A 24,607-nucleotide genomic window follows, 5' to 3' on the forward strand; every position below is an offset into this window, starting at 1 on the left:
AGGGTAGGTATTGCTTCATTAAACCTGTGAGTGTATGTTCATGCTGGGAGTTTGGTATGTTTACTTGGGTCCTTCACTGTCTCTTTCTGAGGGTCCTAAGCAGCTTAAATGGAATCATTCTAGAGTCTTACTGAAAGGTTGTTGCTGAACAATAAGATGCCAGGATTCTTGGCCTCCGGAGGAGACGAATTCAATCCAGGGCCAGAGACGAGGCTGGATCGCTCAGAGCTTTTGTGTAATAAAGTTTTATTAAAGTATAAAGGAGATAGAGAAAGCTTCTGACATAGGCATCAGAAGGGGGCAGAAAGAGTGCCCCCCTGCTAGTCTTTAGCTGTATGCTATATAGTCACTCGCAGTCTGTTAATGAAAAGGAAGGAATGTCTTAAAATTTAGAATGGCGCCAGATAATTCATCCCAGGCCATAAAACAATTGACTTTGAATCTTGCAGAAGGGCAGATTACCATGCAAATAGTTTCATTTACATAGATTAGGGGAACAATATCTGAGGATAACATACTGGTTTGTCAAGTAGGTTGAGCCATTTGGCGGAACCAACTTGAAGACAGAGTCTGGGGTACATTAACATGCTGCTGCTGCTAAGTCACGTCAGTTGTGTCCGACTCTGTGTGACCCCAAAAATGGTAGCCCACCAGGCTCCCATCCCTGGGACTCTCCAGGCAAGAACACTGGAGTGGGTTGCCATTTCCTTCTCCAGTGCATGACAGTGAAAACTGAAAGTGAAGTCGCTCAGTCCTACCCGACTCTTAGCGACCCCATGGACTGTAGCCTACCAGGCTCCTCTGTCCATGGGTTTCCCAGGCAAGAGTACTGGAGTGGGTTGACATTAACATAGCTTAAGACAAACATTTCCATAAGAAAAAATGTATTGGTTAACTCAAGGTTTGAGAATAGTTAGCTTCAGGTGAAACCAGGTGTCATGGCAACACAGCATTTTAAGAGAAACCTCCTTTTAAATTTGTATAGAGAAGAAGAAAAATATCTCTAGTTTGTTTCTTCCTGCCGCTTAAGAGAGATAAAAATGTCTGGCACTTGCAGCCTATTTCTTCCGTTTGGAGACCCCTGGCCTTCCTGCCTGTTACCCTCTCATTACTGTCTTCCTTTTCCATTTGTTCACCATGTTTGCTCAATAGCTCAGTGGGTGAAGAATCCGGCTGCAGTGTAGGAGACACAGGTTCAATCCCTGGGTTGGGAAGATCCCCTGGAGGAAGAAATGGCACCCACTTCTTGCCTAAAAAATCCCATGCACAGAGTAGCTTGGCGGGCTACAGTCCAAAGGGTTGCAAAGGGTCAGACATGACCATGCATGCATACAACTTACATGGTAACCATACCCATTCTTGCTCTAAAATCTACATGTTTTTTGGTATGTCAATTACATTTTCCCCATTGTAAAAGCAAAGTTGATGGTAATTTGGGGTTTTAGAAGAAAAACAGAAATGCTTGATGTAGCTTATTTCATTTATTCCTGTCTCCATATCTGCTCAGTACCTGCCGTCCATGTTTCCTCATTGGCGAGATGGTCTCCAGACAGACTGGAGTGGACAGAGGGACAGATGGCCCAGCCTCGGCTGCATTTCTGTCTAAGCACAATTCAGGAGAGCGTGCCTAAGCTGTGGCCCTGGGAAGCCTCCTCAGTGTTTAAAATAGTAGTTGCTGTGTTCTGGTCAGCTTAGGTGTAGAGAAGCCATGTGACCGTTTTTCACCTAAATTCAGTCAGCTGAAATCCTGGAACATTTTATTTCTATTTGGTTAGACTCTTCGTTTCCAAGGTAGTGGAGCTTCAGTGTCAGGCCTTCAAATGAATATTCAGGCTCCAGTACTTGATGCAAAGAGCCGACTCATTGGAAAAGACCCTGATGCTGGGGAAAATTGAAGGCAGGAGAAGAGGGTGGCAGAGGATGAGATGGTTGGGTGGCATCATTGACTCAATGAACATGAGTTTGAACAAGGTCCCGGAGATAGTGAACAATAGGGAACCCTGCTGTGCTTCAGTCCATGGGATCGAAAAGAGTCGGACACGACTGAGCGACTAAACAACAATAAGACTCTTGGTGACTAAAGTCCTCCATCCTTTATCTATCAGCCAAACTCATTTGCTTGGAAAGGTACTATAAATAAATATACAACATTCTTTTAACTGAGTATCACTGGGGTGGTTGGGCTTCCCGGATAGCTCAGCTGGTAAAGAATCTGCCTGCAATGCAGGAGACCCCGGTTCTATTCCTGGGTCAGGTTGTTCCCCTGGAGAAGAGATAGGCTACCCACTCCAGTATTCTTGTCTGGGAAATCCCATGGACAGAGGAGCCTGGCGGGCTACAGTCCCTGGGGTCACACAGAGTCGGACACGACCGAGCGATTAAGCACAGCACTGGGGTGGTAATGTAAATGGAGGTCCTTGCTTTCCTGTAAACTTGTGTTCCTAACCAGGCCTCCTCCTGACTGCCTCATTCCTATCCTTATTTTCCACAAGTCAGCTGCGGTTCCCTTTCTCCTTCAGTGTCCAACCCTTCCCCTCTGCAGTCACCCGGCCAGTTGATTCTTTGCCCACAGCATCCTCTGCGTCTGTCCCTTGGTTTGCACTTGTGTGCCTTCCCCTTCATTGCCTACCTGTGCTTCCGTTCCCGGACTGTGGCAGGGGTCTCGTTCACTGAGACACCATTGTGGGCCAGGCGCTGGGATACGAAGATGAACAAGCCAGAGTCCTTGTTCTCAAGGACCTGAGCCGCGTGGGGAAACCAACTCAAAGAGGTTTGGCGGGATGCGCGTGTTCCCAGGAGATGGGGTCTGATTGGCTGCTTTCTCTGTTTTCCCAGCTGTCCTTAAGTCCTGCCCTGCCCATCCCATTCTAGTTAATTCTAAAATGCACTTTGCTTAAACAGCTTTCTCTCATCGATTTTCTGGCTCCCCTCTTCAGTGTTTTAATCCCTTTGCTAACAGAAGAGATTAAACTCTTTCCTGGGAAATAGTTGACTCCAACCGTTTTCTAAGTATGCTCCCTGGACGGCAGCCTTAGAAATCTGTTAGAAATGCGGAATGTTGGGCCTCACCCCAGACCTCCTGTTTCAGAAGCTCTCGGGGTAGGGCCCAGTCGTCTTGTATGAAGAAGCCTTTTAGGTGATTCTGACGACCTCTGACATTGAGGACCCCCTGCCTTGGTGGCTGCTCAGCCCTTGTGAGCCACCCGAAGGTCCCGAGAGCATTAGAGACGTAGACTATCAACGCAGATTATCGGCCCTTTTGTTAGACCTGATGAGTCCATCTGGGATGAGGCCCAAGAATCTCTTAAAACCTGCTGTCTGGATGATCCTTTTCTCTGTCTAGTGGAGCACTGGGCTTTTATAAGAAGTTTGGCTTCTTTGGTGAGTAAAATTGGAAGCAATGAAAAGGCTGTGAGCAGAGAAATGAGCGCCCTGGGTCCTTGCCTTTGTCTCAGGGATCTTTTCTCTACAATGCCAGCTTGGAAGAAGGGACTAGTTTGATGTTTTGCATATTTCACTTTGCTTCACATTAAAATGAGAATCTGATAGCAGTTATTTCTTATCTTCCTAATTCTCATACAGAGTCAGTTACCCAAGCCTGTTGCTTTTTTTTTTTTTAGTAAGCCTGTTGCTTTTATTGCCTCGCTTAGGGTGGTTTCTTATAAGGCATGGGTCACTTTCTAGTCTCCAGACTTCGACCTCTTGGGCCAAGATTGAGGAAGCACTGTGTTGCCTCAGAGAACGCAGCATTAGGGTGTCTTAGCACCTGTGATAAAAATGCTTTTAGAGACGGAGGGAGCATCACTCTGCTCCCCTTTCCCTCTTTATCTCTTACTAGTCATTGGGAGGAGATGGTTCCCCCATCCTCCCTTCAGGTGGTGATACCCTAGTTTGCCAGCCGTCTTTCCCCCGGATGGTGGTTTCAGCTGCTCACTATGGTCTGATGGTTTACATCTGGAGCTCCAGCTGAGACCGGTCTCCTGAGTCACCCATCCACAGTCTGGTCACCTACTGCGGGTTCTGAGGTAGTGTGCACACATCTGCAGACTTTCCCAAACTCCATTGGCTCTCAAGGTGGCCTGAACTTAGTCCACGGCTTCAGATGCGTTTGTCTGCTGACAGTGTCTCTGTGTCAGCCTCCAGCTTGGACTTCTTTACTTGAAGTCAGGCTCTAATAAATGTGCCTTTTCCCACTCGGCGTACCCCCATGGATGTCCGAGGTGACCTTGTTCTTCAGCCGCCCCCTGCCTCCGCCTTCTCCCACAGCCCTTTCTCCTGAGGTGGTAATGTCTGCCTTTGATCAGCCACTCAGGCCAAAAGCCTTGAAGTCATCCCCGACTCCTGTCTTTCTGTCGTTCCCCACGGCCAGTTCAGAGGCAAGTCCTGCAGTCTCTCTCCGCAGTGGACCTAGCTCGGATCTGACCACGTCTCACCACATCCCCTGCCCTGTCCTGTCCTGATCTGCACTTCCTCGAGTCCAGACTGTAAAATAACTTGCTAACCAATCTCCCTGTTCTGCCCTTGCCCCCCTGCAGCCCGCTCTGCACCCAGCAGCTATAGCGATCCTTTGACACGTAAGTCATTCCTCTGCTCAACACCCTCAGTGGCTTCCGATCACGCAGAGGAAAAGCCACAGTCCTCAGGGTTCTGGGAGACTGCATGACCTCCCTGCTCCTCCCTGACCCCCTGCACCCCTGCCTCGAGTTGCCCGCCTCCAGCCTCTGTGACACTTGCTGTTCCCTCCGCTCACACAGCCCTGTCCCCAGGCCCACACGGCTAGTTCTTCACTTCTGTCGTGTCTCCAGTCTTGCGTCACCTCTCGGGCTGCCTTTGGTTACTCCACATGGAACAGGAGCCCTATCGTTCTGTTCCCTTCTTTATTTACACTGCTAAGTTTTTCTTCACAGCACATCTGACCACCAGCCTCCGTCCATCCTCTCGCTTGTGGTCTGTGCTCTCGGCCGATTGCAGCGTCACGCGGGCAGAGCAGTGTCCCTGCCTTCTGCCCACTCCCAGAGCAGCCCCAGCTCAGAGCTGGCTCTCAGATACTTGTCGACTGAGGGAACTGCGTTGTCTCCTCCCCGTTCACCTGAACTTCATTCCGGAAGCCATCCTTTATTCCTGGCCCGGCTGGCGGTTGGGTTGTGACTGGTTGGTTTTATCCGTGTCTCACGGCCCCTCCTCTCTGCTTCAGGTTTGTAGTGACTCGTGACTCCGCTGGCCTGGAGACCTGAACTGCTTTATTGGCTGTGCTGTCATCTGCAGGCTTCAGATTCCAAAGTTACTGTTCCAGTGTCTGATTGAAGGGGTCTAGGGTCTGATTTTTTCTTTTTCCCTCTTTTTTGCATGTTCTCTTCATCTGCCTGGTTGGGGCATTTAGTCCTGGACATGATGGTTCATGGAATGATAGTCAGCTGCAAGAAATGGCCCAGCTGAGAATTAAACACCAAGAAGAACTGACTGAATTGCACAAGAAACGTGGGGAGGTAAAGAAAGATAGCCTTTCTCATCTCTCCCTGAGGGTGGGGGCGGCGGGGGGCAGATACTTCCACTGGCATTTGCAGCCATTCGGGCTACATACAGCATCGCCAGCTCTCTCTGTGGGAATGAAGCAACAGGAAAGGTGAGACACCGCCCCCCCCAACATCAGCAACCCTCGAGATAACTTCCAGGAGGCATGAAAGGTACAAGTGGAGAAAACGTAGAAAGAACCCTACTCCTCAGTCAACTGAAAGTTTACTGATAACCATCATGAAGTGTGAACCCTGCAGTTTCAGAAAAATTCATTGGGACGAAGCACCTTCTGGGCTCTGTTTACCCTGGATGGTGGTCTAATGGCAGGTTATAAAGGTCTTCAGCTGAGTTGATGGTTTCATCAGCTAAAGAATCTGGAAAGGTCGCCGGGGTGGGGGGTAGACAGACGCTCTCAGCAGGAGCCCAGTAGTCAACCTAGAACATCACAGGTCTGCCCCAGGCTGCCTGCAGCACGGGAGGCACACGCTGAGCTTGCGAGCTTCCCTGTCGGCCCTTCTCTCTTCCACACAGCTCGTTTCTTCTTCCTGCCGTGGCCCAACCCCACAGGCACCTATTTTTTTTTCTTTCAAATAAGTCACTCTTACTAATTTCCAACTGAGGTCCTAAACTCTCTTGTTAATGATGAACGTGTTCTTTACCCCCGAAGTTAGCCCAGTTGGTGATTGACCTGAATAACCAAATGCAGCAGAAGGACAAGGAAATGCAGATGAACGAAGCCAAGTGAGTAGAGACCAGGCCTCCTTCAGGACCGGGCGTGGGGTCACACTTCCTGTTGTACTGTCCTCTTGTGTGTGGGGCCAGTAGCCCCCACGCTGGACTCGGCACCAGTTTCATTTCTGTGCAAGCATAGCACGGGGTCCTTTTCTACCCTCTGAGAATGTGAAAGGCAAGGACAGTGCCCTCAGGCCTCTGGGATCCCAGCACACACATGCTCCCCTGAGACACACCCCCTGAGAAGTAAGCTTGGCTCTGGGAAGCGAACACGAGGCAGCCCGAGTTCTCCCCACAGCCACCGCCACCGGTGGGAGCGGCATCTCCTGTGTGGGCACGGGAACAGGGGTGCGCTATGAGCAGGTTATTCTTCATCTGGGAGAAGCCTGCCAGACCCGATAAACAGAGCCTCCAGATCTGGGACCTTTGAGCTGGAGGGGAGCCTGGGTTCCCTCTGGGCCTGTTCTCCGAGTCTGCCGCGAGGGCTCTCGGAGGCTTAGAGTGAAAGGTGGGGAGCTTGCTTAGTCTCAGCGAGGAGGGGATGGAATGCACGGATCCTTAGAGTGAAAGGTGGGGAGCTTGCTTAGTCTCAGCGAGGAGGGGATGGAATGCACGGATCCCTGGCCTCCTGCTGAGCTGCCATCACCACGCTCAGTTCAGCATCAGAATTTCCCTCTTCCTTCCCACCCTGCTTCTCTGAACCTGAACTGTTCACTCAGTCTGGTGAACTTTGCCCGAGGTGTTGCCTCTGCTAACGGGATTGCCCCTAAACCCCCGGGGCTGGGCTTGGCCAGGTGAGGTGCCCGCGCTGGTGGCTGCGGTCACTGCAGGGCCCAGGCTCACGCAGCTCTCCTCGTTCTTTCAGAATTGCAGAATACCTGCAGACCATCTCTGACTTGGAGGCCGAGTGCCAGGAGCTGCGCACTAAGCTTCAGGACCTTGAAAGAGCCAACCAGACCCTGAAGGATGAGTACGACGCCCTGCAGATCACCTTCACCGCCCTAGAGGAGAAGCTGCGGAAGACTTCCGAGGAGAACCAGGAGCTGGTCACGCGGTGGATGGCCGAGAAAGCCCAGGAGGCCAACCGCCTAAACGCGGAGAATGAAAAGGACTCAAGGTGGGAGGTGACCCCGCAGTCAGTGAGTCTCATCGTTGGTGCAGTAGAAGCTAGAAAAGCAGGACACACCTGGCAGCTCTAACCACGGGGAGGGGGCATCAGGAAACACTGCCAGAAGGAGAAGGGGCAGTAGTGGGTAAAAAAGAGACGTGGATTTATGAGAACACTTTTATAGCTGAGCAGAGCATTACCTCCCTGAGGGGCTTTGGCCCATTTCTGTATTTGCCAGTGAATTCTTTCCATGTTTCAAGAAGAAAAGCTAATTCTTGAACCTTATAAATTAAACCGGAATTAGAAAAAGATTAAAATCCTTCCCCTCCTTTTATAAAATTGCCCCAACTAAAAATTCTGATCTTGCCAGTGTACAGAATGACTGTGGGCCAACGTCACTAGTAATAAGAGTCTAAAAGATTTAGAACATTTGATTTTAAATCCCCACGTCAGTAGTTTAGAATTTGAAAAGATTATCGTAGTTAAAATCTAAAAGAATGAATACATGGAATAGGAAAGAACGTTAATAACGATGAGCCCTAGTCCTACCAAATACTGTATGCAGAAAGATTTTGAAATCTGTGTGAAAACAGAAAGCAAAAGGTAGAAGGAAAAAATGTTACTCTGTTGTTTTGTGATAAGTTCCTAAATAGGAGTATGGGAAGACTTTATAAACATGAAAGGTAATGGTAATAAAAAATGGACTGTATAAAAATCATAGGTTTCTTAACATTGAAGAACACTGTAAAACAACCAATGAGGGTATGCAGCTATAAAATGCATGTCCTTAGTACAGAGTCTATTAAGAAACAGATGAGCATTCAGACAGATGGATGTAAAGCATAGATTGTAAAAGAAGTGGACGGGCTCAGTGAATTTGGTTAAAAGGGTTGTTGGTAGGAAGGAAGGTGGGACATTTCTGATGGGGGAGGGGGGCTGTTTCTTCAACCCCCTGGAGGGCTCTGGAGATGGCGGGCGCCTGAGAAGTGTTCCTCTTGTTGAAATTCATCATAAGTGAGTCATGAGACTGGCTCACAAATACAATTCCATGATTGTCCGTTATTCACAGAAGTGAAAAGTCAGAAGCGGTATCTACCTTGGGAGGAAAAGAAACTGATATTTTCATACAGTGGGATTTTATGAAGTCATTTAAAAACAGACATACTGAAGTTAATATTAAGAAAAAGTGAACTATCATTTTCATTTTCTTTCTGTCTCACGTTTAAGTTAAATTGTGTGGCTTATAAGGGCTTCCCTGGTAGCTCAGCTGGTGAAGAATCCGCCTGCAATGCAGGAGACCCCGTGTGATTCCTGGGTTGGGAAGATCTGCTGGAGAAGGGAGAGGCTACCCACTCCAGCGTTCTTGGGCTTCCCTGTGTGGCTTGTATGTGGAGCTCTTAGGCAGCTGGGGAGTGGTGAGGACATGGGGGGTTCCCTGGAAGTCGATCCGCTGAGGGTGAGAAGCTGCCTGAAGGAGAAGCCGGCGTGCCGTTACGTGGAGGGAGAGTGCTGGAATGTCACATGGACGAGAACAACCCAGACTCTGTGGTGACAGTGGGGCGTGAGGCACGTGGCACACCTGCCCCGGTTGCGTCCCATGCTATGTTTTCCTGGGAATGTGCCCTTGCACGAATTACCCTCTGAGTGCATGTGTGGGGCCTGGGCGTCCTTTTCATCACGTGACTCAGCTAGTTCCTCCTTGTCAGAAGCCTCCCCCCGCCCCCCTTCCTACCAGTTTCCCAGATTAGGTATCCTTCCTCTTCTGGCAGCTTCCGTTTACCTGAGTCGCAGGGGAGCGCTGTTTTGAAATAGCTGCTCCTGTGCTGCCTCCCTTGCTCATCTGGGTGTGTCCCCGCAGGCCGGCACAGTGGCCGATGTGTGGGACGCTCTGGGGAAGCCGTCAGCTCTCAGAGAAGGTTTCCTGTCGGCCTTTCTGATGAAAGCTGGGCTGCGGCCGTTTTCTTCTCCCTGTGCCTCAAGTTGTGTGCCTTAGCCGCCCCTACCAGGCAACTGCCTCTCCTATAGGGGAGCGTTACACACCCCACCCCGAGACTCTGCTCTTCCCTCAGAGATGGTTTAGAGGTCACCTCTTAATTCCACCTACAGAAAATCTGTTAATTTGTGTTGTTTGTCACTTATTCTGTAAACTAAAACCGACTTTTCATCTTCCAGGTCAGGTATGGGATTAAGAGTGTGAAGCATTTTTTTTAAGCTACAGCCTTGTCCTGTTGCAAATTCTGCTGTGTCACCTGCAGGACCTGCCCTTTTTGAAAGTTCCCTATGGTAGAAGCATTTTAGAAAAAAAATTTCCAGAATTCTTGACCTGAGCTCAGGAGCAGGGCTGGAGTTGTAGGTTGGGGGGGGGTCCCTCCACCTCAAAGGCAAAACCACAGATACAAGTGAAATCGCCATGGAAAAGAGAGGGAGGCCAAGGCTTAAAGGTTAAGAAGCCCCTGAATTTAGGACTTGGGAAGGAAAGCCAAAAATGGTTCTGAGAGCGGGGAGAGAGTGGAAGCAACTGCAGACCATGTGAAACTTCCGCCACAGCCGAGACTTGGGTGTTCAGCCCTAGTAAATTGAAGCTGCATGCATTTTGACAGCTGAAGAATCTCACTGTACCTCGGTTTCCGCGTTTGTAAAATGGACTTGTAGTATTCACCCTCGAAGCTTGTTATAAGTGTTTAATGAGTTAAAACCTGTAACATAATAAAACCGTGCCAGGAATACATACATTTTTATGATTATCTGTGCTCTTGATCTGTTAGTGTGAGACTGTTTACTGCAGAAAACTAAGTCTCCATCATGACTAACCCTGGATAAACCTGGGGAACGTTTCTGTCCTGAGAGGCCCTGGGTTCTGTGGACAGGCTTCTCTGCTGGTTCATTGCTTTCTCTAATAACATAATACCTCCTAGGGCTTTGTTCTGAAATCCATTATAATGGGGTCCTTTCTGATGGTACAAGTGTGGGTTTGGGCCTCTGGGTATGTTTGCCCAGGGCAATAGTTATTTGAATATTCAGTGCACTTAAAATATGCGCTTAAAATATATTATTAGAGCTAGTAGTTTTTTACGAGCCAAGACCCCTTGTTTGCTTTAAGTAGGCATAAATAGTGGGCTTTTTTTTTTTTTTAATAGGAGGCGGCAAGCCCGGCTGCAGAAGGAGCTCGCAGAAGCAGCGAAGGAGCCGCTGCCCGTTGAGCAGTGAGTAGAGAGCTGCCCGTTAAACCTGTGCTCTTAGTCGTTTGGTTTGCTCTGGAATAGCTTTGTAATGTTTTGTTTTTGTAAAACCATTTTATAGATTGTAGGAAGAAAAGTAAAAGACTTAGGAGAGAAAATAAAAAACACTCGTTACTTTCCAGGAAGTTGTTGGCTTCCAGGAAGGCTGAGTTCTGACTTCCTTCACCCTTAACCAGCGACAGCCTTGCTGTCTTCCTGTTGACACCCTGACCCATTTTCTGCCTCTAGTTGGAGCCGTTGCACTGTGATGCTGGGCTCGGGTTGTGTCTCCTGCTCTCTGCTTGGTTTGTGACTTCATGTGGAGTTTGGGCAAACCTTTGAAGCCTGAGTAAAAACTGGGATCTCCTGGAACACAAGGAAATGAATCAAGATGGAGTTTTCCCTAATCTGGAGTCAGGTGGAGGGTCTTCCCTGAGATTTGAGGCTTTGTTTTGAGAGTGGTGGGTATTTTAGTGACTAAATTCCTTTTGCTCTGGTTCAGAATTTGTTCCCCCCCATTGAAATAAATTGTGAAATATAATATTATAAGTTATGATCCTCTCTTTGAAAATGTTGGTTGCTTCCTTATAAATGAAGGGGAGTGGTTTCATTTCATCTAGGAGTCATTGGCCAAAGGTCTTGATTTATAAGATAACAAATCTCATACCAAGCCTTTGCTTTAGATGTAGCATGTGTATGTATCTTCTGTCTTCCCACATGGGGAAAGTGAATGTCAGGTATTTTTGCCCAGAGCTGCAAAGTAGATAAATAGTTGATCTAGAAATGAGATTTGGTTCTCCTTAAAAGTAACATCTGATGAAAGCATCATTTGTCTGCCTGCTATTGGCCAATGTGAACAGGTGAGTAGGTGTAGAAAGGTAAAGCGTCCTGCCCCAAACACACAGCAAGTGGCAGGGGCAGGCTGGAAACCTCAGCGTGTCTGACTGTAAAGTCCTGTTCTTACTCTCCTGTGCTTCCCTAAAAGTAGAGTTTCCGGGTCAAAGAATGCTTTCATCTTTGAAGGGTTTTGATAAGTTACCAGATGCTGGTATTTTCTCATGGTTCTAGGTCTTTGTGCAATTTCAAGTACCTGTAACTGTACAGTTCTGTCTTAAACAAACCATTTACGTAGGCTTAGCTCATGTTTATCACTCTTGCCATCTCTGCTGTTCTGTGTTACCCTTGTGTGAACAGAGATGACTCTTCCCAAACCACCAGCGAGAGGAGAAGAAAGCCCAGCCTGTTCTTGTCTTCAGGCCCCACCATTGTTCTCCTCTAAGCCTTGGCCAAGGGGGTCAGTTACACGGGATCCTGGAATCAGTAGCCAAGGAAAATAAATTTACTTGAACTTGGTTTGACTTGCTTGGTAACAGGTTCTGAAGTATAGATTATATTTACATAATCCAGAGAATTAATCATGGGAGAATCTCTTCCAAGTTCCTGTGAATCCAAACATTTGGTAATAAAGTCTCGGGTTATTAGTTTTTATCAGTTTACTTCTCCATGAAGATTGCAACTTGGTAGGAGGTTGTTAAGACCAAACTAATTACTTGCCTTTCCTCCAACCAGGAAAATGGAGAGGAAGGGGAATTCCAGAGGGGCTTTGCATCTGATGGGATAAACAGCAGAGAAGCACTTTTTTTTTTTTTTTTAATATTTATTTGGTCGTGTCAAGTTGCAGCATGCAAGATCTTTGTCCTTTCTTGTGACCTGTGGGATCTTTAGTTGAGGCATGTAAACTCTTAATTGTGGCACGTGGGATAAAGTTCCCTGACCGGAGATCAAACCCAGGCCCCCTATGTTGGGAGCACAGAGTTTTAGCCACTGGCCCAACAGGGAAGCCCCAGGAACACATTCTTGTGACTTATTTCACATGTAATGTGATGAACTCACCAAATGTCAGAAACACCAAGTACTTAAACATAAGCATTGAACAGCCAGAGTCAAAGATGAAATGTGTTTAGATTCTGCTTTCCTGTCTTTTATTCTTAAAGTAATACTTAGACCCGGGTTGTTTATGTGCCCGTTGATCTCATTGCCCTTTTAGCAGTCCATCTTCTTATTGCCTTGGACCGTCCCCTTGTCCTGGCGTATTCTTGTATACCGTAGCTGCCCCTAGCTGTCCTCCATGTGTTGCTCAGCCCGCCTCCTGGGAACTGTTTCTTGCTGAGTGCTGCAGTCTGGTGGTTGGTGTGCAGGAGACTTCTGATGAGGAAAATCTTCCCTGCTCCTGGTTATGTGGTTATGGACTTAATAAGCCACTATTTCAGTGCTTTTCAAGTGGGAGCTGTGTTTAGACCTGAAGAGATCCAGAGCTCCCTTCTCAGGTTATTTTCAGCTGGAGTTCTGGATCTGACTTAGATTGTTTCTTTTCATGTTGCTCTGATGGAAGCTCCTTTTTCTCGAGAGAAGCTGAAACTGGCTCTGTCCCAACCAAGTCTCCTGGGCCGTGTGTGATTAGGAAGTGGTGTTGCCTGTTGGCCTTAGCAGAGCAGGCTCATCACAGAGCTTCTGTTCAGCAGAAGCAAAGACTCGGCCTCTCGCCCTTCTTTCCAGGGATGATGACATTGAAGTCCTCATGGATGAAACCTCTGAGCACCCTGAGGAGACCTCTCCCGTGCGAGCCATCAGCAGAGCGGCCACGTAGGTAGACGGGTTGTGCCAGGAGTGGAGCGCTCGGGGGGCACCCTGGCAGCCGCCGTGGGCAGGACCAGAGAGCAGTTCGGGGGCCCCGGCTGGAGCGTGCAGCCCCCTCACTCAACCGTGGGGGGCGTGGGCTTCAGAGCGGCCCCATCTTTCTGTGTTCGCCCCTCCGTAACTAGGAGGGAGCCCTCCCTCAGTGGTGCCTCCAGCCGTGAGGAGAAGCAGAAAGAAGTATAGCGGCTTCCTGAAGGAGGGACCTTGTTAGGCTGGGTGATTGTTTAGAGCATACTGTTTAATTCTTACCAGGGCTCCAGGATTTTTTTTTTTTAATTTGCCAAAGCAGGACCAAAAGAATGGGGTTTGTCCTTAACCCTACTAAAAGTTGTTAGGTCAGTTAGACGATTTATTGGCCAAAGCATCATTTCCAGGGAAGTTAATTTAAGGCTCGGGAATCTTACTCCTTTTGAGGTTTCGAGGCTGGGTGTTCCCTCCTGCCCTCCCTCTGTTTTCTGGTGGTTCAGTCCTGGGAGGGGTTCTCTGCTGGGGTTTGGGAGCTCGGTGGGAAACATTACTCCCAGGAACTTATTTTTGTGGACTGTTTTTGATTGATTGTTTGGGCAGAATGTTTCTAAGGCTAAACCTATCCTCCCCTCCTCTTTAGTAAGCGACTCTCGCAGCCTGCTGGAGGCCTTCTGGATTCTATCACTAATATCTTTGGGTAGGTTAGAAAACCTTCACCTTTCCTTGTGTGTATATATATGTGTATAAATATACCTAAGTACATGTACATGATTTGTTAGTGTTTTTTAAACGTGCACCAGAATCTCAGTGCAGAGTATATGCAGATGCCTTAATTTCAGCTTTTCATTTAGCTTCTTCCTTTTTTCCCTCAACTTCCTCTCTCTCAATCCCGCTGCGTGCTGACCTCTGGCCTTACCCTTTAGTCTGTCCGAGTCTCCCCTTTTGGGACATCACTCTTCCGATGCTGCCAGGTGAAAACGTTATCCTCTCCTAGCCCAGCATGCGAGTGTGGGTCGTTGATAACCACGTTCATCACCGCTTCACTGCCCCAGTCATCACGTGTCCGTGTGCCAATAACCAGGACGCTTTGCATGTGCCCAGGCACGCCGTCCGCCCTCAGAGCGGGGCAGATAGGCTGAGCTCTTTGTACAGTTAACTCAAGCTCTGGCCGCGCTTCCTTTTGGCATGTGTTCAGCTCCGCCCTGACCACAAGTGTACCCCGAGGATGATGGTAACCAGGCTTAGGAATCATCCTGAAATGGTTTTGTGAAAATACCCACGAGCCCCCTGGAGCTCGTGGTCACGCTAAGTTGAGGACGTGTCTAGCGTTTATTTGATGGGGCCAGGGTTGTTCAGGCTTGCTTTTCAGTGTTGTTTCGGGGTCTGTGAGTTAGCGAGAAGGAGAGCGAAGGTAAGTGCTGTCTTTCCAGTTGTCACTGTGTCAGGGGGCTTCCAGTTCGGGGGGCTCGTTCTGTGGTTTGGAGGGTTTCGAAGGGAAAAGAAGCTACTGATAAGCGGCGTCTTTGAGTCCCTGCTGAGAGGCGGGCGGACCGTGAGTCCATATAGTCCTAACACTGTCCTTTATGTTACTTCTTAGGAGGCGCTCTGTCTCTTCCTTTCCAGTTCCCCAGGATAACGTGGATCCTCATCCCGGTGCTAGTAAAGAAGTGAGGGTGCCGACGACTGCAGTGTCTGTCTTTGTAAGTGTGGTTTATCATCCCCAAGCCTCACCAAGCTTCTCGCGGAAACAGAGCCTGACCATTGAGGGATCCTTTCTCCTGCTGCAGCTAAGCTTTCCATTCCGGTTTCATTTACGTGGAGCTTTTACACCTGTTGGCTCTCTGATAGAAAGGGTTGATTATATTTTGATAAGCAAAGCAAGATTGCTTGGGTAAAATAAAGCAAAATCCATTAGTTTTGCTCGTCTTCAGAGAACAGAGTTGGTTTCCAGCCGCCCTCTGAGATATAGGCCTGGGTGAGAGAAAGGACAGGAGGGGTGAGACAGGAGGACACTGACTCGGGATAGTGAAACGCGAGAGAATAACTCTCGCATTTGGCATCACTGCTTGGCTCCAGTTAAGAGTTTTTAGTCAGCGATCTGTTCTGGAAGGTCGATTGGGCAGCTCTTGGCTTCGTTAATTATGCCCACGTCCCTGTGACTTCTAACCATCAGGAACACCTGGTTGGAAGCAGGAGACAGGCCTGGGCAGAAGCTGCTGTGATGTCACAGCCAACACTGGTGTGAGAAGCTGGGTCCTAGAACTAAAGGTTGATCCAGGTCCCTGCTGGTGTGATTGAGCAGGCATGAGACCCGCCCAGGGAAACAGAGTCCCTGGCTCAGGGCTACCAGAGGGGGCCGGGGGCTGGGGAGGAGAGCAGAGCCCAGTTAGTTGGGCTGATGCTTTGATTGCACAGGGAGAGCCAGCTTTGGGGAGAGAAAGACTTGCTGTTAGAATGGGGTGGAGTTTACGTGGCAGGAGCTTTCAGTTTCAGGCATAAAGGGAAACTTTTAATAGTTACTTCTGTACAGTGAACTGGCTGAGTGGCCACCTTGGTCATTGTAAAGAGAGTCCTGCTCTGGAGGAGGAGGTGGATGGGGAACCGTTCCAGCCCCTTCCCACTGTGCTCCTAACTGTGATTCTTTAACGGGCCGGGCCCCTCGGAGGTCAGTGATGATTGGTAAAAGGTCTGATTGCACATAAGGTCACAGTCCCCGCCCTGCCCTCAGCTCCCAGCAGCCCATTTTCCCCTCCCATCACATTTGAGTCATGTGTGTGGGCTAATGGAGCAGCTGATAGCATGGGATTCTGTCAGTGCGTGCTTCTGAAGAGTCGACAGTGCACAGCTGACCAGTATCCAACAAAACCAGCCACGCTGGAGCTTGATGAGCGGCAGCCATGGGTGTGATGGTGCATGATCTCAAGTTTTCAATCTGAGACCTCCAGGGTGGAAAGGGAGCACTGGAAAGAAAACGAATCGTATGGAGGTGGAAAGTTGGACCGCCTGTCAGATGGCTTTTCGGCACTGGGACTCGAGAGGATGGCGAGAAGGCAAAGCAATCATAAGTGCTATTTATAGTCCAGTCAGCTTTATGAGTCACTTTCTCAGCAGTTGAGGTACCTTTTTCAGTCCCAAGCAAAGGCAAAGATGAGATTTTGTATTCCTAAAGTGACCTTTTTAGGCAAGTGAGTGACCTTTTTAGTGATTTAATATTTATAATCCATGTGTTGCAGCCTTCACCTCCCCCAGCCTTTTTATTATGAAAATCTTCAAATGTAAGCAGAAATAGGGATTAAAAACTGCTGTTGGGCAGCTTCAGTTAGCCACATTAGCCAGTCTTACGACCACACACATACACAAACTTTTAGCTGGAGCAATTTAAAGTAGATCTCATAATGATTTTACTCATGGATATTTTGAAATCCATGGTCTTTTCAGAGAGGAGATGATAGTGACGTCCACTATTCTCTCACCCCATTCTAGGCTGGGGAGCTTCCTGTCTGGTTTCCCTTCTCAGCTTGAACACAGATGCCGTCTTTTCAGATGTGTCCAGTGTGGATGCCAGTCTCAAGACATTTCTCTGTGAAGAATTAAGTTCTCCCAAAATAACACCTGTTACTTTTATTGAAGGCTTCGTCTTGGTCAGACGCGATCCAAGCCTATAGGGCTTGCAGAAGTCCTTATTTTTATAGATGGGCAAACTGAGGCTTCAGAAAGTTAAGAAACCTGGCGGAGGTCCGGCTGCTGTAACAGTGAATATTAGTGCCGTGTTTTCTCCAGGACGAACTCCTGGATCCTCTCCAACGCTGACTCGTGGTAGGACCGGCAGCTGCTCTTGTTAGGACTCTCCATGTTAGGTGCACCCTCCCTTGGACAATCAAAATGAAAGCCTTTTTTAAAAAAAGGATTTTTTTTCACTAATTTGATACATAGTTTAATATGTGTTTTAATGCAGTCTGGACCAGAAGAGAGGCAGTTAACCACAGATTTACTTTTAAGCTGTGAAGATCATAGTATAGATTGACATTACATTATTCTTAGAAGAAACAAAATTAACTCAAAGACAAACTTTAGGCAGTTAGTCTCTACAGGTTTTGAATGTTTTTTAAGAATATTGCACAGTATTTTAATAAATAGGAAAAAAAAATAAGAATTTAATGACAATAGAATCCTTGGAGACTGTGGGCCAGGAACCCACATTTATGACTTTTTGAGCAGTGTTTAACGTCTGGTTAAGCGTCCAGAGCGTTGATCTGTCTTGGCCCCCTTCTTGGGAGTGGCGGTTACCCCAGGTTGAAGCTGGCGTCTGTTTTGCAGGACGCGCACGACGGGGAGGTCAATGCCGTGCAGTTCAGCCCGGGCTCCCGGCTCCTGGCCACGGGAGGCATGGATCGCAGGGTGAAGCTCTGGGAAGTGTTTGGAGGTAAGGTCTCTCCAGAGTGAGACACAGAAAGAAGCGTGCTGGTGACGTCTGGTTGGCAGTCTGAATTGTTCATCTTCTTGAAATGTGCGGTATTTTGTGTAAGGAATCATCTGACCAAAGCATTGTTAACTCCCAGTTACCCTTTACAGCTGACACAGCCGCGTCTGTGTGTGCTCTGGGTTTCCAAGTAGTGGCGAGAGAATGCTACTAAATTCCAGATACTTTAGCGTTCGTGTTTTCTCAAGTGTATGCCAGTCAGAGCATCTTCTAAGATAGGGCAGGTTTTAGATTTGAAATAAAAAAGTCTTAGTCATGGACTAGTAAAATTGCACATAAAAATTAGTAATAAAATTACACATCAAGCTGTGTATTTAATTATGCCAATGGCCATCACCTGGGGGAAAAAATGACATTGTATCTAAGCTTGAGACTAAAGAGACGAGTATGGGACTTCCCTCGTTGTCCAGTGGTTAAAGATCTGGCCAGTGCAGGTGACATAGGTTCGATCCTTGGTCCAGGAAGATCCCACAGGCCGAGGAGCAACTAAGCCTGTGGATTGCAACTGCTTGGGCCTGCCCACCCTCGAGCCCATGCTCCACAGCTGGAGACAGCCCGAGCACTGCAGCGAAGACGCAGCACAACCATTAATTAGTTTAAAAGGAGGGTGTATCATCTTGTTGTTTTTCAGTGGCTAAGTCATGTCCAACTCTTTGCGACCCCATGGATTGGTGCACTCTTTGCACCAGGCTCCTCTGTTCTTCACTGTCTCCCAGATTTTGCTCAAATTCACGTCTGAGTTGGAGTCGGTGATGCCATCCAACCATCACATCCTCTGCCGTCCTTTCTCCTTTTGCCTCCATCAGTGGTGGTGGTTTAGTCACTAAGTTGTGTCCAACTCTTGCGACCCCATGGACTGTAGTCTGCCAGGCTCCTCTGTCCATGGATTCTCCAGTAGAGAAAACTGGAGTGGGTTGCCATTTCCTTCTCCAGCCTTCATCAGGGACTTTTCCAAATGAGCAGGCTCTTTGCATCAAGTGGCCAAAGTATTGAAGCTTCAGCATCAGTCCTCCCAGTGAGTATTCAGGGTTAATTTCCTTTAGGATGGACTGGTTTGGTCTCCTTGCAGTCCAAGGGACTCTGAGGAGTCTCTTCCAACACCACAATTCGAAAGCATCAATTCTTCAGTGCTCAGCCTTCTTTCTGGTCCAGCTGTCACATCCTACATGACTACTGGAAAAACCATAGTTTAGAGCAGACAGACCTTTGTCAGCAAAGTGATGTCTCTGCTTTTTAATGTACTATCTAAGTTTGTCATAGTTTTCCTTCCAAGGAGCAAGTGTCTTTTAATTTCTTCACTGCAGTCTCCATCCACAGTGATTTTGGAACCCAAAAAAATAAAATCTGTCACTGTTTCCACTTTTTCCCCCTTCTGTTTGCCATGAAGTGATGGAACTAGAAGCCATGATCTTAGTTTTCTGAATGTTGATTTTTAAGCCAGGTTTTTCACTCTTTTTCACCTCATCAAGAGGCTCTTGTTCCTCTTCACCTTCTGCCATTAGAGTGGTGTCATCTGCATATCTGTGGTGGTTTATATTTCTCTCTGCAATCTTGATTTCAGCTTATGATTCATCCGGCCTGGCATTTTGCATGATGTACTTACTCTGCATAGAAGTTAAATAAGAAAAGTGACAATATACAGCCTTGTATTACTCCTTTCCCAGTTTTGAACCAGTTAGTTGTTCAATGTCTGGTTCTAACTATTGCTTCTTAGCCTGCATAAAGATTTTTCAGGAGGCAGGTAAGTATTCCTATCTCTTTAGAGGTCTTTAGTGGTCTGGTATTCCCATCTCTTTAGAATTTTCCACAATTTTTTGTGATCCTCACAAAGAATTTCACATAGTCAATGAAGCAGAAGTAGATGTTTTCCTGGAATTCCTTTGCTTTCTCTAGGATCCAGTGAATGTTGTCAATTTGATCTCTGGTTCCTCTGCCTTTTCTAAATCCAGCTTGCACATCTGGAAATTCTTGGTTCACATACTGCTACAACCTAGTTTGAAGAATTTTGAGCATTACCTTGCTAACATGTCTGGTAGTTTGAACAGTCTTTGGCATTGTCCCTCTTTGGGATTGGAATGAAAACTGGCCTTTTCCAATCCTGTGGCCACTGCTGAGTTTTGCACATTTCCTGACATAGTAAGTGCAGCACTTTAGTAGCATCGTCTTTCAGGATTTGAAACAGCTCAGCTGGAATTCCATCACCCCCACTAGCTTTGTTTGTAGTGGTGCTTGCCAAGGCCCACTTGACTTCACACTCCAGGGCGTCTGGCTCTAGGTGATGACCACACCATCGTGGCTTGGTCATTAAGACCGTTTTTGTATTCTTGGCACCTCTGCTTAATCTCTTCTGCTTCTGTTAGGTCCTTACTGTTTCTGTCCTTTATCGTGCCCATCCTCACACGAAATGTTCTCTTGATGTCTCCAGTTTTCTTGAAGAGATCTCTAGTCTTTCTCATTCTGTGGTTTTCCTTTATTTCTTTGCAGTGTTCACTTAAGAAGGCCTTGTGTCTCCTTGCTATTCTCTGGAACTTTGCATTCATTTGGGTATATCTTTCCTTTTCTCCTTTGCCTTTTGCTTCTCTTTTCTCAGCTATTTGTAAGGCCTCCTCAGACAACCACTGTGCCTTCTTGCGTTTCTTTTTCTTTGAGGTGATTTTGGTTACTGCCTCCTGTAGAGTGTTAGAAACCTCCGTCCATAGTTCTTCAGGCACTCTGTCTACCAGACCTAATGCCTTGAATCTATTCATCACCTCCACTGTAAATTCATGAGAAATTTGATTTAGGTCATATCCGAATGACCTAGTGGTTTTCCCTACTTTCTTCAATTTAAGCCTGAGTTTTGCAATGAGGAGTTCATGATCTGAGCGACAGTCAGTTCCAGGTCTTGCTTTGTTGACTTTATAGAGATTCTCTATCTTTGGCTGCAAAGAATATAATCAATCTGATTTCAGTGTTGACCATCTGGTGATGTCCATGTGTAGAGTCTTCTCTTGTGTTGTTGGAAGAGGGTGTTTGCTATGACCAGTGCGTTCTCTTGGCAAAACTCTATTAGCCTTTGACCTGCTTCATTTTTTACTCCAAGGCCATCTTGCCTGTTACTCCAGGTATCCTCTTGACTTCCTTCTTTTGCATTCTAGTCCCCTATGATGAAAAGAACATCTCTTTTTGGTGTTAGTTGTAGAAGATCTTGGAGGTCTTTGTAGAACTGTTCAACTTCAGGTTCTTTGGCATTACGATGGGAGATAGACTTGGATTACTGTGATACTGAATGGTTTGTCTTGGAAATGAGCTGAGTTCATTCTGTCAATTTTGAGATTGCACTCAAGTACTGCATTTCGGACTCTTGTTGAATGTCAGGCTATTGCATTTCTTCTAAGAGATTCTTGCCCACAGTAGTAGATATAATGGTCATCTGAATTAAATTCACCCATTCCCGTCCTTTTTACTTCACTGATTCATAAGAATGTTGATGTTTACTCTTGCTATCTCCTGCTTGACCATGTCCAATTCACCTTGACTCATTGACCTGACATTCCAGGTTCCTATACAATAATGTTCTTTAGAATATCGGACTTTACTTTCACCACCAGACCCATCCAAGACTGAGCGTCATTTCCACTTTGGCCCAGCCATTTCATTCTTTCTGGAGCTATTGGTAATTGCCCTCTACTCTTCCGCAGTAGCAAATTGGAGACCTTCCTACCTGGGGGGCTTGTTCTTCCAAGATCAAGACTGAGTCTCTTTGATTACGTTTTGTTTTAGGAGTGACCTCGGAGTACTCAAAATGGGATGGCATTGAAACAAGAAAGGGGAGTTAGTGAAACCCTCTCCCAGATGTCTGAGCTTAGGCATAGCCCACTTTCCACATTTTGATACTTGGTTAAATATACATGTACTTTTAACAAGACAAGGTCAAAGGACAGGCTGAAGGATTCTGTAGGAACCCCTTTGTCAGCTTTCCTTAGTGGGAGCACATGTGTGCTCACTGTCCAACAAGAGGTAGCGCTGTCATGCCTTTGTCTGTTTTATCTCCTCTGAGCCTCACCGTAGCCCTGTGCTGTTAGACAGGTGGGTATCACCCCTGTTTGAGAGACGAAAACTCACAGACGCTTCTTGATCTATGTGGGTGATTTATGTGGACAAAGTGGTGAGCTAGGGCCTGAGCTTGGGTGAATTGCTGAAACTTAATCATAAAATGATAAGAACAGAGATTTGGCGACTTAAAAAAATATCTACACAGATAGTCTATTTTGATTATACCTTGCAAATAAATACAAATAGCTCTAGAAATACTTTCCTTTTACTCCTTGGTCAGTAAAAATACCTGTGAGAAAGTTAGAGATCCAGCCACTAGTAGAAGTATTAGCTTTTTGCTGTCAAAGAGGAAGTGAACACTAATCAGAATTAATACTGACATTATTTGTGCCAGAGCATAAACTGTGTTAGTAAAATGAAAAATTTCTACTAAATCTACAGAAATAACATAGAACATCTGGCAGCATTTTTTTTAATAGTTTTCAGGAACAAATATCAGTCATGTTCTAACTAATTATAGGACTTTTCCTCCACAGATGGCTTACTTGGTGTATAATTTCCGCCCCCCGCCTTGGCTAATATTTACTGAATCTTGGAAGAGACCAAGTCCAAAAGGCCTTTCATGAAACAGGAGGATCTTTGGTCTTTTGGGCTCCGTCTCCTGTGCAAACTGGCGCTCAGTGATCATTGCTGAGGTTTTGGCACTTTGTCACCTGCCAGACAGAGTAATGTTTTAGGCATGAGCCACAGAGAGAAGGAAATGGCAACCCACTCCAGTGTTCTTGCCTGGAGAATCCCAGGGATGGGGTCGCACAGAGTCGGACACGACTGAAGTGACTTAGCACAGAGATTTTTTTTAGAATTTGCTATAGTATTTTTGTCTGTATAAAGATCTAATCTAAATAAAGTCCTTAATTAGTAGGTGTCGACCTTTTTTAGACTCTTGAAAATCTTTTGAAAGCTAGGATCCAGGAAAAGGCATTAAATGTGCTGTATTTTGCAAATTAATTCAGGGATTTGCTCACCAGCTTAATAGTCCTGGCCATAAATGTATTTGACAGCTCCAAATCCATATTTATGTCATTTTTATTAGCATTCAGAAGTCCTGAAAGAAAAGGCTCTCCGTTGAAATGTATACTGTTCTGTGCTCCTGTCTTATGAATTTGATTTGAATGGTTCCCTAACTATTTCCCTAGCTTGTCTATCTAGGTTATCCTTAAGATACCCTTTAAAAAAGGAATTTAATCACAGCATCATTGAGATTTGTCCTTTTATCTGTAAAATAAAAGTTGCCCTCAGGGTGGCCAGAGTCTGCAAGCAGAGTCCAGGGGTGAGTGGCCGGGCCTGTCGGTGAGAGCCTGGGGGTGAGGTGGGCTTCAGGGGAGCGCTGGCAGGCGACTGGTTCACCAGAACCTTAGGTTCACATAGGTAGAGTGAACAAATAAATCCCAGGAACTCCAGAATAGCTTTACTGGAAATCTAATGACTAGCCAGTTTACATAACTATAAGTAAAACTTTCTTTTCGTACTTGGGTTCTGAAATTTTAACGGTCAGTTTCTATGAAAGTGATAGTTAAGTTGACGAAGATGTGTTTGTGTAAGTCAAATAACTAAATAAACTGTAGGTCAATTGACATGTTTTTAAATTCCTGCACTTTTGTAAAGGGAGTTGATGACACTAAATTTCTTAAAAAGAGCAGTGTAGGAGCCAACTGGAAAATGCTGGGCTCTGCACCCTCTAGTGCATTCATCGCTTTGCGAACTGGTCAGCTGAAAATTTTGGTCTCATTATGCTGTTTGTCCTACTACTTGATTCTGTAAAGATGCGGGGAAGTTGTTTTTGACCATGTAATTAGCTTCCATTGTGTTCCAAGTGCCTCATTTTAATTGCTATGTTGGCATCTTTGTTTTTATGCAGACAGATGTGAGCTCAGGGGCTCCCTGTCCGGCAGTAATGCAGGCGTTACAAGCATTGAATTTGATAGTGCTGTAAGTACCTGATATCCACGGAGATGGGTGAGTTGAGAGGTATTTAGAAACCGTTTTCGACCTCTGGTTCTTGAAATTTAAAAATAACCTACCTGGTTTCTCTGCTGTTTTCTATCTTAATGTTAGAAAAGGATGCCAATAGGGTAAGAAGTCAGTGCTGATCGTGAGTAGGTTGAAGATGGGTCTGTGGGAACCCAGTTAGTCAGCATCTCGCCAGACTTGATAAAGGCTCTAGTTTGGGCTGAGTCAATGTAGGTGGAAAGGAGAGGGTCTACAGCTGGGGGACAGCTGGGAGGTGAGGCTGGGGAGTTGGCGCCTCTGGGCTCGTGGACTTGGGCGGGTGTAGAGAATTAGTACTTGCACTTACCAAAGTGGGGTGGAAGTGAGCACAGGGGGATGAGTTCCATTTTGAGTTGGAGGTGTAATATCTACAGCCTTCAGGCAAGGTTGAGCAGGCTCAGGAGAGAGGTCTGAAGTTAACAGGGATTGATAAGTTAACAGAATTCTGGTTTTAACGGTATTCAGATCAGGTATATGGTTTTTGTCATCTAAACCTTCTTGGGTTTGATATGAGGAAATTTGTATCATGTGAACTGAAGTTATCTGTTTTTCCTTCTCCCCTGCTTTCCTGTAGGGATCTTACCTCTTAGCAGCCTCAAATGATTTTGCAAGCCGCATCTGGACCGTGGATGACTACCGGTTACGGGTAAGACCCAGTTAAGAAGGAAAGTCAGTACAACCTACAGACTCCTGTGGTTGGGTATCAGTCACAACATGTAGGAAATGGCAGGGTGATGTGTTAGGAGAATTGTGTGTTGTCCTGCAGATCAGACTTGATTCCCCCTGCCCTTTCCTCCTTAGGAAAAT

The 24,607-nt window shown here is 46.6% G+C and overlaps 1 protein-coding gene and 1 non-coding gene across 5 annotated transcripts in view; both read left to right on the plus strand.

Annotated features, from left to right (window-relative positions):
* The window catches only part of ATG16L1 (autophagy related 16 like 1), a 42,972-nt gene that overhangs the window by 5,028 nt on the left and 13,337 nt on the right, over positions 1-24,607 (plus strand). The window contains exons 3-13 of one of the 4 annotated variants that reach the window (XM_043462017.1): positions 5,381-5,486; positions 6,182-6,255; positions 7,112-7,363; positions 10,492-10,557; positions 13,129-13,215; positions 13,877-13,933; positions 14,160-14,207; positions 14,834-14,936; positions 17,554-17,659; positions 23,670-23,740; positions 24,375-24,446. In XM_043462017.1, coding sequence (XP_043317952.1) covers positions 5,381-5,486; positions 6,182-6,255; positions 7,112-7,363; positions 10,492-10,557; positions 13,129-13,215; positions 13,877-13,933; positions 14,160-14,207; positions 14,834-14,936; positions 17,554-17,659; positions 23,670-23,740; positions 24,375-24,446 — 1,042 coding nt within the window. The remainder of the gene's footprint in view (positions 1-5,380; positions 5,487-6,181; positions 6,256-7,111; positions 7,364-10,491; positions 10,558-13,128; positions 13,216-13,876; positions 13,934-14,159; positions 14,208-14,833; positions 14,937-17,553; positions 17,660-23,669; positions 23,741-24,374; positions 24,447-24,607) is intronic. The other 3 variants (XM_043462018.1, XM_043462019.1, XM_043462020.1) reach the window with 3 other exon arrangements.
* On the plus strand, positions 15,901-16,176 carry LOC122437523. The gene has a single exon (XR_006268335.1).

The sequence above is a fragment of the Cervus canadensis genome, chromosome 2 (assembly GCF_019320065.1).
Source record: "Cervus canadensis isolate Bull #8, Minnesota chromosome 2, ASM1932006v1, whole genome shotgun sequence".
Taxonomy (NCBI): Eukaryota; Metazoa; Chordata; class Mammalia; order Artiodactyla; family Cervidae; genus Cervus; species Cervus canadensis.